General features: G+C 54.2%; 1 protein-coding gene across 2 annotated transcripts in view; it reads right to left on the bottom strand.

Annotated features, from left to right (window-relative positions):
• Nucleotides 1-265: 265 nt before the first annotated feature.
• Nucleotides 266-11,844, bottom strand: part of SYK (spleen associated tyrosine kinase) — a 76,776-nt gene continuing 65,197 nt past the window's right edge. For both annotated transcript variants that reach the window (XM_036113940.2, XM_036113941.2), the window contains 3 exons: nt 8,745-8,885; nt 7,970-8,082; nt 266-2,458 (listed from right to left, as the gene is read on the bottom strand). In XM_036113940.2, the coding sequence (XP_035969833.1) occupies nt 2,386-2,458; nt 7,970-8,082; nt 8,745-8,885 (327 nt within the window). In that variant the 3' untranslated portion in view covers nt 266-2,385. The remainder of the gene's footprint in view (nt 2,459-7,969; nt 8,083-8,744; nt 8,886-11,844) is intronic.

The raw sequence follows: 11,844 nt of genomic DNA, 5'->3' as shown, positions 1-11,844 counted from the left end.
AGCCCACAACCCCCAGCCGGGCTCTGGCACCTGTGGGGGTTTCAGGGATCATCACCCTCTTCCCTGAGGGTACGAGGCAGGCTGTCAGGCCCTCCTTGGGCAGCCCCCAGGAACAGGGGTCGCGGCCCACAGGCCCCTCCTCGGTAGGCCTTTGCACAACAGAAGCTCCCAGACCCGTTCCCAGGGATCTGTGCGCATCCGGCTTTTTAGGACTCAACCGGGCACTTAGCATTTTTTTAAAAAAACACCACATTTCACATTTAACGACGCTGCTTAACACTGTTTATTTGACGGTGCAACCTACAGCATTCCAATAATATCCATGAAAATCATCACAAAGCTCATTTAAAAGTTTTATTAAAAAATCACAGTTAAAAAAAAAACAAGTCCAGTGACAAAAGTTGTTCTTCTGAAATGGTGGCGTGTGCTCTGTGGGGGGGGTGGGGGGCGAAGGACCCAGCGGTCACCTCCGCGCGTGGACATCCGGGCAGGGCGGCGGCCACCGGGGGCTGGGGGAACTGCGAGGCGGGTGACAGCCCACGTGGGGACACGCTCACATTGACAACCACAAGCAGTCCCTGTCACGCAGAATGGATTACGGTTGTGTTATGGAAAGCTCCAGGCCCCGGTGGGGACACGGTGTGTGGCACCCGCAGAGGTTGGCTCTGGCCGGAGCGGTGTGTCTGTCCGAGAGGCCGTCTTGCTGCCCCTGAACAAGGACCAGAAGGGGAAGGCCCAGGGAGAGAGAACCGTCAGGAGGGTGGCGGGCCCGTGAGGTCCAGCCGCGGCCAGTGCCCAGTGAGGATCCTCACCTCCCAGACTGCGCACGTTCACGTCACGGAGCCTTCCACGCGCGGCCTCTGCCCGGGACTCGACCACTGGCTCAGAGGTCACCAGTGCTCGGTCCAACCTTGCAGGCATGACTCCAAATCCACAGACAGCCCCCCGCAGAGGTTCTGTCACTCGGCTTTTTAATTTCAGGGACTCTGATGTATGCCGCCCGTGTTTTGAGTATCTGCTCAGCACGCCGGGACCCTCTCTTTAACAAAATGATTAATCCACTAGCTAGCACGATTCCAAAAAAGCCCAGGTGGGCTCTACACGCTTCTTCCCACCAGTTCGACGAGTGACTCATGTCTCCTTCTGGCTGAGCAAGGGTGCTGACTGCGGCTCTTCCCTGTGCCTGGATGCCGGGCTACGAGAAGGGAAACTCTCCCGACAGCAGGCCGGACGTATACTTTAAAATGTCTCCACTATGACCGACGCCAGCCCAGGGTCTCAGCTGCCCTATGAATAACAGCTAACTCCCTCTGACTTCCAAACTGCCATACATGGGCTGATGACTTGTATAAGCTCACACACGACTCAAGGCTCCGCTAAGACTAGGGAGCTAGCCGAGAATTCCCAGTCTCGTATCTTCAACCCAAAGTCACACTCAGGCATGCTTGCGGCGAGGCTCAGGTCTGTGGCTTTATTATGAATTAATACAACCTTAGGAAACTCAGTGTAGATGGCCTTGGCCCCGGGGTTGTCCCCACCCCCCACCCCCACTGTGAACACAGGAAAAGTCGGGGGATTCTGGAGGTACCCTCTGTCTAGGGGAGGGGAGCTCGGACCTCCCGAAGGAGAGGACAGCCCGATGCACCTGCCGTCTGTCCTCGCTCAGGCCCGAGAGGACAGACACCCTCCCCCCTCCACCACCTCCAAGCAAGCACAGTCCCAGGAGGGTGTGCGGGAGAGAGGCTCTCGGGGGGAAGGCACGCCAAGCCAGTTCATGCCCACAGCCCCATCTGTCCCGGGGATCTGAGTCTTGTGTCTCAGAACGCACAGAGCAAATGCAGTATCCAGACCTTTCTTCCCCCCCTTTAACTGGCTACACGCTTAGAAACTGTACTGGTCCAGCTTGTTTTTTTTTTCTTTTTTAAAGCCTCAAAGCACTTTCATCGCCAGGAAAGCTTTTCGTGGCAGGGCTCAGTCTTTGGACCTGTCGGCGCCAGGTTCTGGAGGCAGCCAAAGCCGCTCCGCTCGCCTTCCCGGCGGGGCAGGCGGCGCAGGTGAGCCCGGGACGCCCCCGGCCGCTGCGGACTCAGATGCCCACACGGGTCCTCAGCGGAACCTGCCCTGCCGACCGCACAGGCGAGCAACACAACGGAATCCACGGGCCCTCCGATCCTGCCGGCTTTCTTCCCGGGCTCCTCGGGGAGGCTGTGCTCTGCAGACGGCGTGCTCCGGGCAGGCTTTGGGGACAACGGCCGCGGGCATGTCCCGCACGAGGCTGGCTCTCCCGACGGCAAGACAGAGGTGGACGCTCTCGAAATCCCTGCGTCGGGCGGGTTCTGCTGTGACCGCTCCCCGTCCCCGGCAGCGGCGCAGGGCGCGGGGCCCTTAGTTCACCACGTCGTAGTAATAATTGCGCAGCCGCAGCTCCACGTTTTCAAAGCCGGGTCTCTTCTCCACCCTGGAAACGAAGACCCGTGTTATTGTCGGTCTGTCTGTCTGCGCACGCGCTGTGATCCAGCCCCTGCGACAGGTGCCTGGGGCCCCGCCCCCTGGAAGCCCCTGCACCCGGCGGCCAGGAACCCCCGCAGCGCCCCGCCGGCCCGCAGCAGGCTCCCCACGGACTCGTGTCCACCTTCAACGTGGAGCCGTTTTGCTGTCAGAGTCGGGATCTCTGAGCCCCAGGTCGGAGACTCTGTCCTTGTGATCTAGCAAGAATAGAACGTGCCTAAAAGTACTTAGTGGGTCGATGGGCCCCAGACCTATTTCAAGTTGGACTCGGAATCCTGTTGAAAAGAGGTGGACACAATTTAAAGTACCCTCTCCCCCACCCCAGTCGGATAGCTCTGGATTTTCTGAAAACGTGCTGTTGATATGGGTTCGCATTAAATTCAAAACTTGTCATAGACTTCTCTGCTTCCTCCCACAGGACAGCATCAGCTGAAAGGAAGTATTTCTTAAAACTGTGAGAACCTGCCCCGGCGTGGAAGTAATTTTGCTTATATTGCGGGATTTGGGGCTACCCTGCCCGAGGGTGAAGTTGCCCAGTAAGTGAAACAGAACTTGAGGCCGCACTGGGGGAAGTGTCCACATTCAGACTGGAATTTCAGGAGGTTCCATGCGGGTCTGGTGGGGCGGCCAGGGGGCAGGCTCACGGGGACCCAGAATCACTCACCACTGCAAGGAGCGTGGCTTCCACGGAACCCACATGGGTTTTGTCAAATGCCATCAAAATAAATGGTTTCACCTACAACTTTCAAGAGTAAGGAAAAACCATAATGGACTGCTGGAATTTACAGCCGTCTGCGGTCATGGCTGGGGACACAGGCCACCTAGGGCACTGCTGTGGGGGCCACGCCTCTGGCCACCAAGCTGTGCTTCAGGAGAGCTGGGGGCCAAGCCCGGGTGCAGGAGCGTAGGTGGACGCGGTGTCTACCCAGATGGACAGCCTCCCTCCTTCTACAGTCAAACAACACACCTCATCATCTTTGCAAAACCGAACGTTCCCCTCCAGCTCTGGGGACCCAAATGCACGGAGCTCCTGAGTCTCCAGCCAGCCAGCAGCCAGGCACGAAACAAACCAACCTACATAGGGATACAGATCGGCGCTCGGCAAGGACACCTGGTCTGGCCTCCCAGGGGATCTCTCCTCGACACTTGAGCGTGATGCTGTGATGCTGAGCTTTAGCCAGTGTGGCCAAGCGTCCTACACGTGTGTGAGCTTCCTGTCTGTCCCCACCTGCCCGCATCGGCCTCCCGGGGCCTCAGGGGGCTTTCTCCGCTCGGGTCCTCGGGCCAGCAGCCCCTCTTTCCTCATTGCCCGCACCCCTGCCCCTTATCCTGCAGTCCTCAGATGGGACACCACTCCCCGATGGAGGCCGATGTGAACCGCTAACCAAAAGATAGCCATGTGTGATCACGGGCTTATGGGGGGCTAATCTGTGGCACGTTTGCCTCCCAACACCTAGTCCTCCAGCACAGCCAGCCCAGGATCGTGACCTCCTCCAGGTAAGTGTCCACCGATACATACGTGGAGGGGGTCAATAGAGTGTGTCAGTGATAAGCCTTGAAGTGTGTGTGTATGTGTCTGCCTACCTACCTACTTACCTATCCATCATCTGTCTAGCCATCTATCACGTATTAATTGATTCATCCACCTAGTTGACTGTTCAGAATGGATAAAACAAGAACAACAAAAAATGCCTCAAAAAGCTTGGAGAATACACAGGGCTCGTCTGTATTTGCTTCATGGAATCCACCAGGTTCTGGAAGCTCCATGTGCTTCTGGGCCCCAGGCCGGTGCTACATCTCCTTGGTGAGAAAGCACTTGCACACGGGGGGTATTCTAAGACCCCACTCACACGTACAACACCCTCCTGGGCCGTGGCCTCGGCACTGAAACGCCATCGGACTCACTACCTTCTGAGAGCACACGGGTTCCTTAGCTTGTTTACTGCCTGTTCGCCCCTCCCCTCGTCTGTAGGCTCTAGCAGGGCAGGGTCTGGGCCTTCCTCGAGGCTTGCTGACCCCCGCCCCGGGTGATGGGATGGTGGCTTGCACACAGCACCTCCAGTGGTGAGTGCAGGCCACGTGAACACTGGGGCGCTCAGCAGACGGGGCGCTCAGGGGAGGGGGCGCTCAGGGGACGGGGCACTCAGGGGACGGGGCGCTCGGGACGGGGTGCTCAGCGGACGGGATGCTCAGTGGATGGGGCGCTCAGGGGACGGGGCGCTCAGGGGAGGGGGCGCTCAGGGGACGGGGCGCTCAGGGGACGGGGCACTCAGGGGACGGGGCGCTCAGGGGACGGGGCGCTCAGGGGATGGGGCGCTCAGTGGACGGGGCGCTCAGTGGACGGGGCGCTCAGGGGACGGGGCGCTCAGGGGATGGGGCGCTCAGTGGACAGGGCGCTCAGGGGACGGGGCGCTCAGGGGACGGGGCGCTCAGTGGACGGGGCGCTCAGGGGACGGGGCGCTCAGTGGACGGGGCGCTCAGGGGACGGGGCGCTCAGGGGACGGGGTGCTCAGCGGACGGGATGCTCAGCGGACGGGGCGCTCAGGGGACGGGGCGCTCAGGGGATGGGGCGCTCAGTGGACAGGGCGCTCAGGGGACGGGGCGCTCAGTGGAGGGGGCGCTCGGGACGGGGCGCTCAGGGGACGGGGCGCTCAGAGGGAACGGACTTGGCACTGAGCCGAGCAGGGAGCCAGGGGCGGGCCTCCAGATGGTCCAGGCAGTGTCACCCCATTGCTCGGGTTTACTGATCTTTAAGCAGCACTTCGAGCTCCCTCTAGATCATTCCCGACCTCAGAGATCCTCAACGTCCCGGGCTTTTCTCCATTAGGCAGGAGCCCATTTTTCAGGGTGAAGAGACCCAACTTCTCCCGATTAGCAAGGGTTTTTCCCACTGGCATCCCTAATTACAGGCCATACACTGACTCTGTAAAACACAACCGAAGCCCCCAGCCCTGCTGCTCCCATTTTCCTCGGGGCCCATCTTCCCTTCCTGGCCCTGACTTGCCCCCTGCCCTCAGTGCGACCTCTGCAGGTGCCGCTCGGAATGCCTTGTTCCCCTCCGCAAAACCAGAGAGCCAGGGGGGGTGTCCGCCTACACAGGGTTCCGGCCCCCACCCTGGAAAGTGCCCAGAACGTTGCGCCGGGACACACTGTGGGACCGTAGGGAAGGCTGGGTGAATGCAGCGGCTGCCGGTGGCCCTGGCCAGGCGTCGCCCTGAGGGCCCTGGGCAGGGACCTGGCTGCCAGACCATCACCTGGTGTCTAAGGGCTCCTTGGTGGCCGTGCCCAAGAAAAGGGTGCTTTGTCATTCAAGGGCACATCATCTCACTACTTACATTGAGACCGAGTCTCCGAACCCCCCGTCCTGTCCTCTACCCTATGTCGGGTCACTACCAGAAGAACCTGAACGTTCAGAAATACAGCTTTGCTGGAAAACGAATCCAAGACTGATAAGGACTCATCATTTCTCATCTCGGGCATGGACTGCCATCACCGCTTTTACCTGGCTGATACTTAAATCCTGTGGCTGGTTCTCCGTGAGTGACATGGAACTCACCAGAGCGCATGCTTGGGTTGGAAGCCGGGGGAAAGACGTCCCTGCCTGTAGGCCTCACTCTGATGTAACTGCAGCCTCCCGGTGAGCACACGCACCCCAGGTCTGGTGAGTACCCAGGAGACCTGTGTCCCCGTGTGTCCTCCCTTTGGGGACCATGCAGCCAATAACGGTGCAAGGAGCTGTTCGGGTCCTGTGGGGACAGGTGGGCAGAGCGCCCGCTCCGGATGCCCTGAGTCACAGGAAGAGCGCGCCTGGTGCTGAGCAGCTTGGGCAGGCTCACGGCCCCCGAGCCGAGCCAGGCGGGAGCTGCGGCAGAAGGTGGTGCCCTGGCTGCCCCACCCCGCGGGGCCCACCCCTCACACCCGCCCCCGCCCTGAGCCCCCTCCCGCCCACCCTTGCCCTCCTCATTGGCAAACACAAAAGACAGCAGACAGAAATAAATGTGTCAGTCTTAGCATTAAATGCCAAAACACAAATTTTAACGACCTCCCTGAGAGCTGATTTTAATTTCAGGTTTTAAAATGTGTCTCAGAATGATTTCAAGAGTATTCTTCCCAGAGGAAGTGAAACCTTCCACAGGAGGAGAAGGTACTTCTTCTACAAGTTTACTTACTTCTAGTAAGTGCCCTCCCCCAGGGCTGCGCCTGACCCGTGGCCTCGCCCTGCTGCTGGGGGTCACCCGACCCAGTGTCCTTGGGAAGGAGAGGTCGCTTAGGCCAGAGGCTGGGACCCAAGTGCACGGAGGGAAGGCATTGTGAGCTCATTTCCAACCTGGAGGTCAGCTCCCAAAGAATCCTCACAGCCTGGGGGGTCTCCAAAGCCATGCAGGGTGCACGGTGCTTGCTGGATGCTAGAACAAGCCTGCGCTGTCCCCAGCGGCTCTGTCGGACCCCCGCCAAAGGCCTTTTCCCTGGACTGTGTCCACAGCGTCAGCCAGGGAAACATCTGCCCTCTCCCCTGGGGGCAGACCCTGGGTCCCTTCTAGATAATGATGGCATTCTCTACTTCCACTCCCAGCTGTAGTGGACGATCGTCCTCAGGGAGTTACAGAATCCCTGGCGGCATCTGAAAGCACTTGGAATATTCCTCACCCTCCAGATGCTCCTGCTCCATCAGCCCGCGTCTCTGACAGCAAACCTGACCCTAAGTGTTGAAGCCATGGAAGGGCAAGAACACGGCTCCTCTAGATCACAGACCCACAGCACCTCGGAGCTCCGAGGGCGCACAGGCACACGCCGGGGTCAGAGACATGGAGACCAGGCTCGGGGGCTCCCCGCGGCCCACGCACAGGCCACCGATCCTGCAAGGTCAAGGCCGCGTCCCTGACTGTCAGCTGTGGTGCACGTCTGTGGCCCGCTGAGCTGCCCCGAACACCACCAGCCTACAACATCACACGCGCTCCCCCAGGCAGGACGCATGACTGCACGCGGCAGACGCTCAGGGCCACTGTCCGAGGCCTGAGTCACTTCTGGGGAAGCGCTCCCCTGGCCGATCCCCCTGCGACCTGGACGACACCCATGGTCTTGCCTGGAAGGGTGGTCAGGAATCGGGCAAGTATGATACTCACTCCCCTGCTGAGGACCTCCGCCAGGCCCTGCTGCCAGAAGTGCGACACGGCACCACCCCGGACTCCACCAACGCCTTTCTACGCTGACCGCCCTCACCCCCAGCTGGTACCATCTACACTTAAATTTAGAGACCCGGGATTAGAGTTCATTGTCTAAACTTATTCTTTAGACCGAAGAATATGAGCGCCTGGTCTGGGAAGCAAGCCACCCCACCGCTCTTTGTTTAGAAGGGAGCACAGTCCTGGTTCACGGAAAGACAGAGGCGCTGTTACTTTCCAGGGCCTTCCCACCTGCCCCAGGGCCTTTGCATAAACTGCAGGGCACGCTGGGTACTCACTCATATGTCCAGCACAGCTTCATCAGCTCGTACATCTCCCTTGGACACCCCGCGGGGCACCCCATCCTCTCTCCTTTCTCCAGCATAACCGAAACTTCACTGCCTTTCATGCCCTAAAATGCAAAACATACCCGAGCTTGTTTAAGGCAGCGTTCAGCAAAACAAAACAAAACACAACAGATAAGTCTTACCCCCGCCCCAAAGAGGCAAAAGTGCACGCTGCACAATTTCACTTATAAAAAGTACACAAACAGGGGCCCCTAACCCATGATCTAGAAGTCAGACGGGGTTACCCTTGGGGGACAGCTTGTGCATGCAGGGGGCACGGGGGGCCTTCTGTTCATCATCTGGGGGCTGGTTTCATGGGCACACCCATTTGTGAAAATTCATCAAGCTGTATTCTAGCACAGGTGCCCTTTTTGGTATGCATATTTTGATTTTAAAAAATCTAAAATATTTAACTGAACTGCCAGTTAATAAATATATATATATATAAATATCTCTATTTCCACTCTAAGTATAATGTCGACGTGGGTCTCTTTTATGCATATTTATATGTGTAATGCACAATGAAACTAAGTACGCTGTTCAGTTAATATCACATTTTTTTTTTTCAGTTTAGAATAAACGGAGGTCATATCCACTGCTCACCGTCAAAAGACAGTGAAAGACTCAGACAGGGAGCCCAGATTTTACGAGTTTGTGATTTCCGGCGTCCTGTGACCATCACCCGGGGCTTGTCTGTTGGGCTAGAACCGAAACAGTAGGGGCTCACCCGATAGGGCTTCTGCCCATAGGAGAACGCCTCCCACATCAGCACGCCGAAGCTCCAGACGTCGCTCTTGCTGGAGAACTTGTAGTAGTTGATGCACTCTGGAGCGTACCACTTCACCGGCCACTTCCCGTGGGTCTGGGCCTGAAAGCAGAGCAGACAGAGACCCTCGGTGACAACAGGGTTGTGGACGCCCGGGTTCACGGCAGCAAACGCTGCGCGGCCCCCACGCATCCCCCGCCGGAGGACTGGGTAAACAGCAGGTCCATCCATATCCACGCGATGGAGTAGCACCCGGCCTCCAACGGGAAGGGACTTCTGGCGCACGTAACAGCATGGATGGAGCCTGAGGACATCAGGCTCGGGGAAATCAGCCGGCCAAGTCCCTGCAGTACTAATACTGCATGAAAGCACTCACCCGAGGCCCCTAGAGGGTCCAAGTCACAGGGACGATTGCCAGGGACTGGGGGGCTCGAGCAGGACAGGGGAGTCGCTATCTAATGAGGACAGAGTTTCAGAGAATTCTGGAGAGTGGTTGTAAGCACAGGGAACGTTCTTAACATGACTGAACTGCACACTTAAAAATAGTTCAGATGGTAAAATTTATGTCAACAAATAAAATTGATGTGTGTTAACCAAAATAATAAAAAAGACAGGAATAAAATGACTCACGAAATGCCCTGTGCGTGTGTGCATGTATGTATTTGGTCCGAATCTTAAAAATAGATATTTAAATCTTAAAAAAAATTAAAATTTTAAGATTTCATTATATTTTTTAAGATTCAGGCTGTATTTCTTGTGCCGTTTTGTCTTTTTCTCTCGCCTCTTCCTTTGGCTACTCACAGCTTCATGGGGCTTGTTGTGCCAACACAAGAACCCAGCCTGAATTTTAACTTTATGGTTGTGCTCCAAGAAATACTGGGCCATTCCCAAGAATAGTTGACTATTACTAGGTACTTGTCTGCAGTTTTCAGCCAACATTAATTATTTTGTCACAAACTGCTAGTATGGCTTTAAAAATGTTTTAAACTTTTCTCTTTTTTAAGATTTTATTTTTAAGTGATCTCTACACCCAACGTGAGGTTCGAACTCACAACCCCGAGATTAAGCGTCCCACGCTCCACCGACGGAGACAGCCCAGCACTCCAAAAATGTTTTCAACTTTCTAATTTAAAAAAGCAAGGGGTAGTAAAGAGATAAAAGTTGTGCCCAGCAGGAACTCTTTCCTCTGGGGCTTGGAGTTCGGTGGGTAAGTCAGTCCGGCTACCTCCTGGGGAGGTCATGCTAACAAGCACCCTTGGGGGGAGGGAGGGAGGTGGGCTGCCCTACGGTGGGTCAGCAGGGGCCCAGCCCGGGACATCGCTCTGGGACCACAGACACCCACGGTTTACCCTGATTACCCTTCTGTCTCAATCATGTAATGCATTATTTTTAGATTCTGGTTTCCAAAGTTGTGAACAATATAGTCATATGTATTATTTCAATTTTAATTTGAATTTTGAGATGATACAAAGATGACCCTTTGACGAGTCCTAAATATGTCGAAAAGTGAAGTCTCTCTCCACCAACTTCAAATCTTCCTCCATAGAGATGGGCACGTTTGATCATTTTTCCTGAATCTTTCCAGAAAAAAGTCTATATCCAAGTACAGATAGGTAATATATATCTTCTGGGAGGTAGAGAAGTTAGGACATATGTTTTGCACTTTACTTTTTAATTCTTCTCCTTAACCACGTGTTGTGGACATTACTGCTATAAATATTAGGGTGCATGTGCCCCTTTGAATCACTATGGTTGTATCCTTTAGATAAATACCTAGTAGTGTAATTTGCTGGGTCATAGGGTAGCTCTATTTTTAACTTTTTGAAGAACCTCCATACTGTAGGAGTGGTATGAGTGGAATCCTTCCCTTGTTCCTGATCTTCGAGGAAGAGCTTTCAGTCTTTCTCCATTGAGTCTGATGTGAGCAGTGGGCTTGTGATATATGCCTTTATTGTGTTGAGGCATGTTCCTTCTATACCCACTTTGTTGAAAGTATTCATCGTTAAAGGATACTGGAATCTGTCAAATGCTTTTCCTGCATCTATTGAGATGACCATATGATTTTTATCTTTCATTCTATTAATGCAGTGTACCACATTTATTGTTTTGCAGATGTTGAACCATCCTTGCATCCCAGGATAAATCCCACTTGATTGTGGTGTATGATTCTTTTAATGTTGTTGAAGTCAGTTTGCCAGTATTTTATTGTGAATTTTTGCATGTATGTTCAGCAGGGATTTTGGCCTATAGTTTTCTTTTGTGGTACTGTCCTTATCTGGCCTTGGGATCACGGTAATGCTGGCTTTGGAAAATGAGTTTGAGCATGTTTCCTCTTCTTCCATTTTTTGGAAGAGTCTGAGAAGGACTGGCATTAATTCTCCTTTAAATGTTTGGCAGAATTCACCTGTGAATTCTGTTAAGATCCATTTGGCCTAAAGTATAGTTCAAGTCCAGTGATTCCTTATTGATTTTCTGTCTGAATAACCTATCCATAGATAAAAGTGGGGTACTGAAAATCCTTACTACTATTGTATAGTTGTATATTTCTCCCTTCAGATATGTTAGTATTTGTTTATTCAGGTTAAATTCAGAAAGTTCCCCAACGTTGGGTGTATATATATTTAGAATTGTTATAACTTCTTAATGAACTGACGCCATCATTATTATATGATGACGTTCTTTGTTTCTTGTTACAGATTTTGACTTCAAGTCTATTTTGTTTGCTATAAATATAGCTACTCCTGCTACTTTTTGTTTCCATTTTCATGGATGGGCTAGGGCAGGTAAAATGGCGCTGTTCTCCCGTCTCTTTCTGTGTAGCTATTCTGAGGTTTGTTGTTGCCCTGTGTTGCTGAAGCTTTCTAAAGTGGATTCCCAAGCTCTCCCAGAGCGGTCTCCTTCAAGGATGGCTATCTAATTGTTGATCTTTGTCGGGGGATGGAGGCTGGGGTCTCCTACCCCACTATCTTGGTTCAGATCCTTTGGCTTGTATTTCTCTAGTGTCTTCAATATTTTCTTCCTCTGCTTCATTAATTTTCAGAGAGTCACTGGTTTCCTTTTC

This window comes from Halichoerus grypus, chromosome 14 (assembly GCF_964656455.1).
Source record: "Halichoerus grypus chromosome 14, mHalGry1.hap1.1, whole genome shotgun sequence".
Taxonomy (NCBI): Eukaryota; Metazoa; Chordata; class Mammalia; order Carnivora; family Phocidae; genus Halichoerus; species Halichoerus grypus.
The sequence above is the reverse complement of the archived record's forward strand: the minus strand, read 5'-3'. Positions and strand labels throughout refer to the sequence as shown.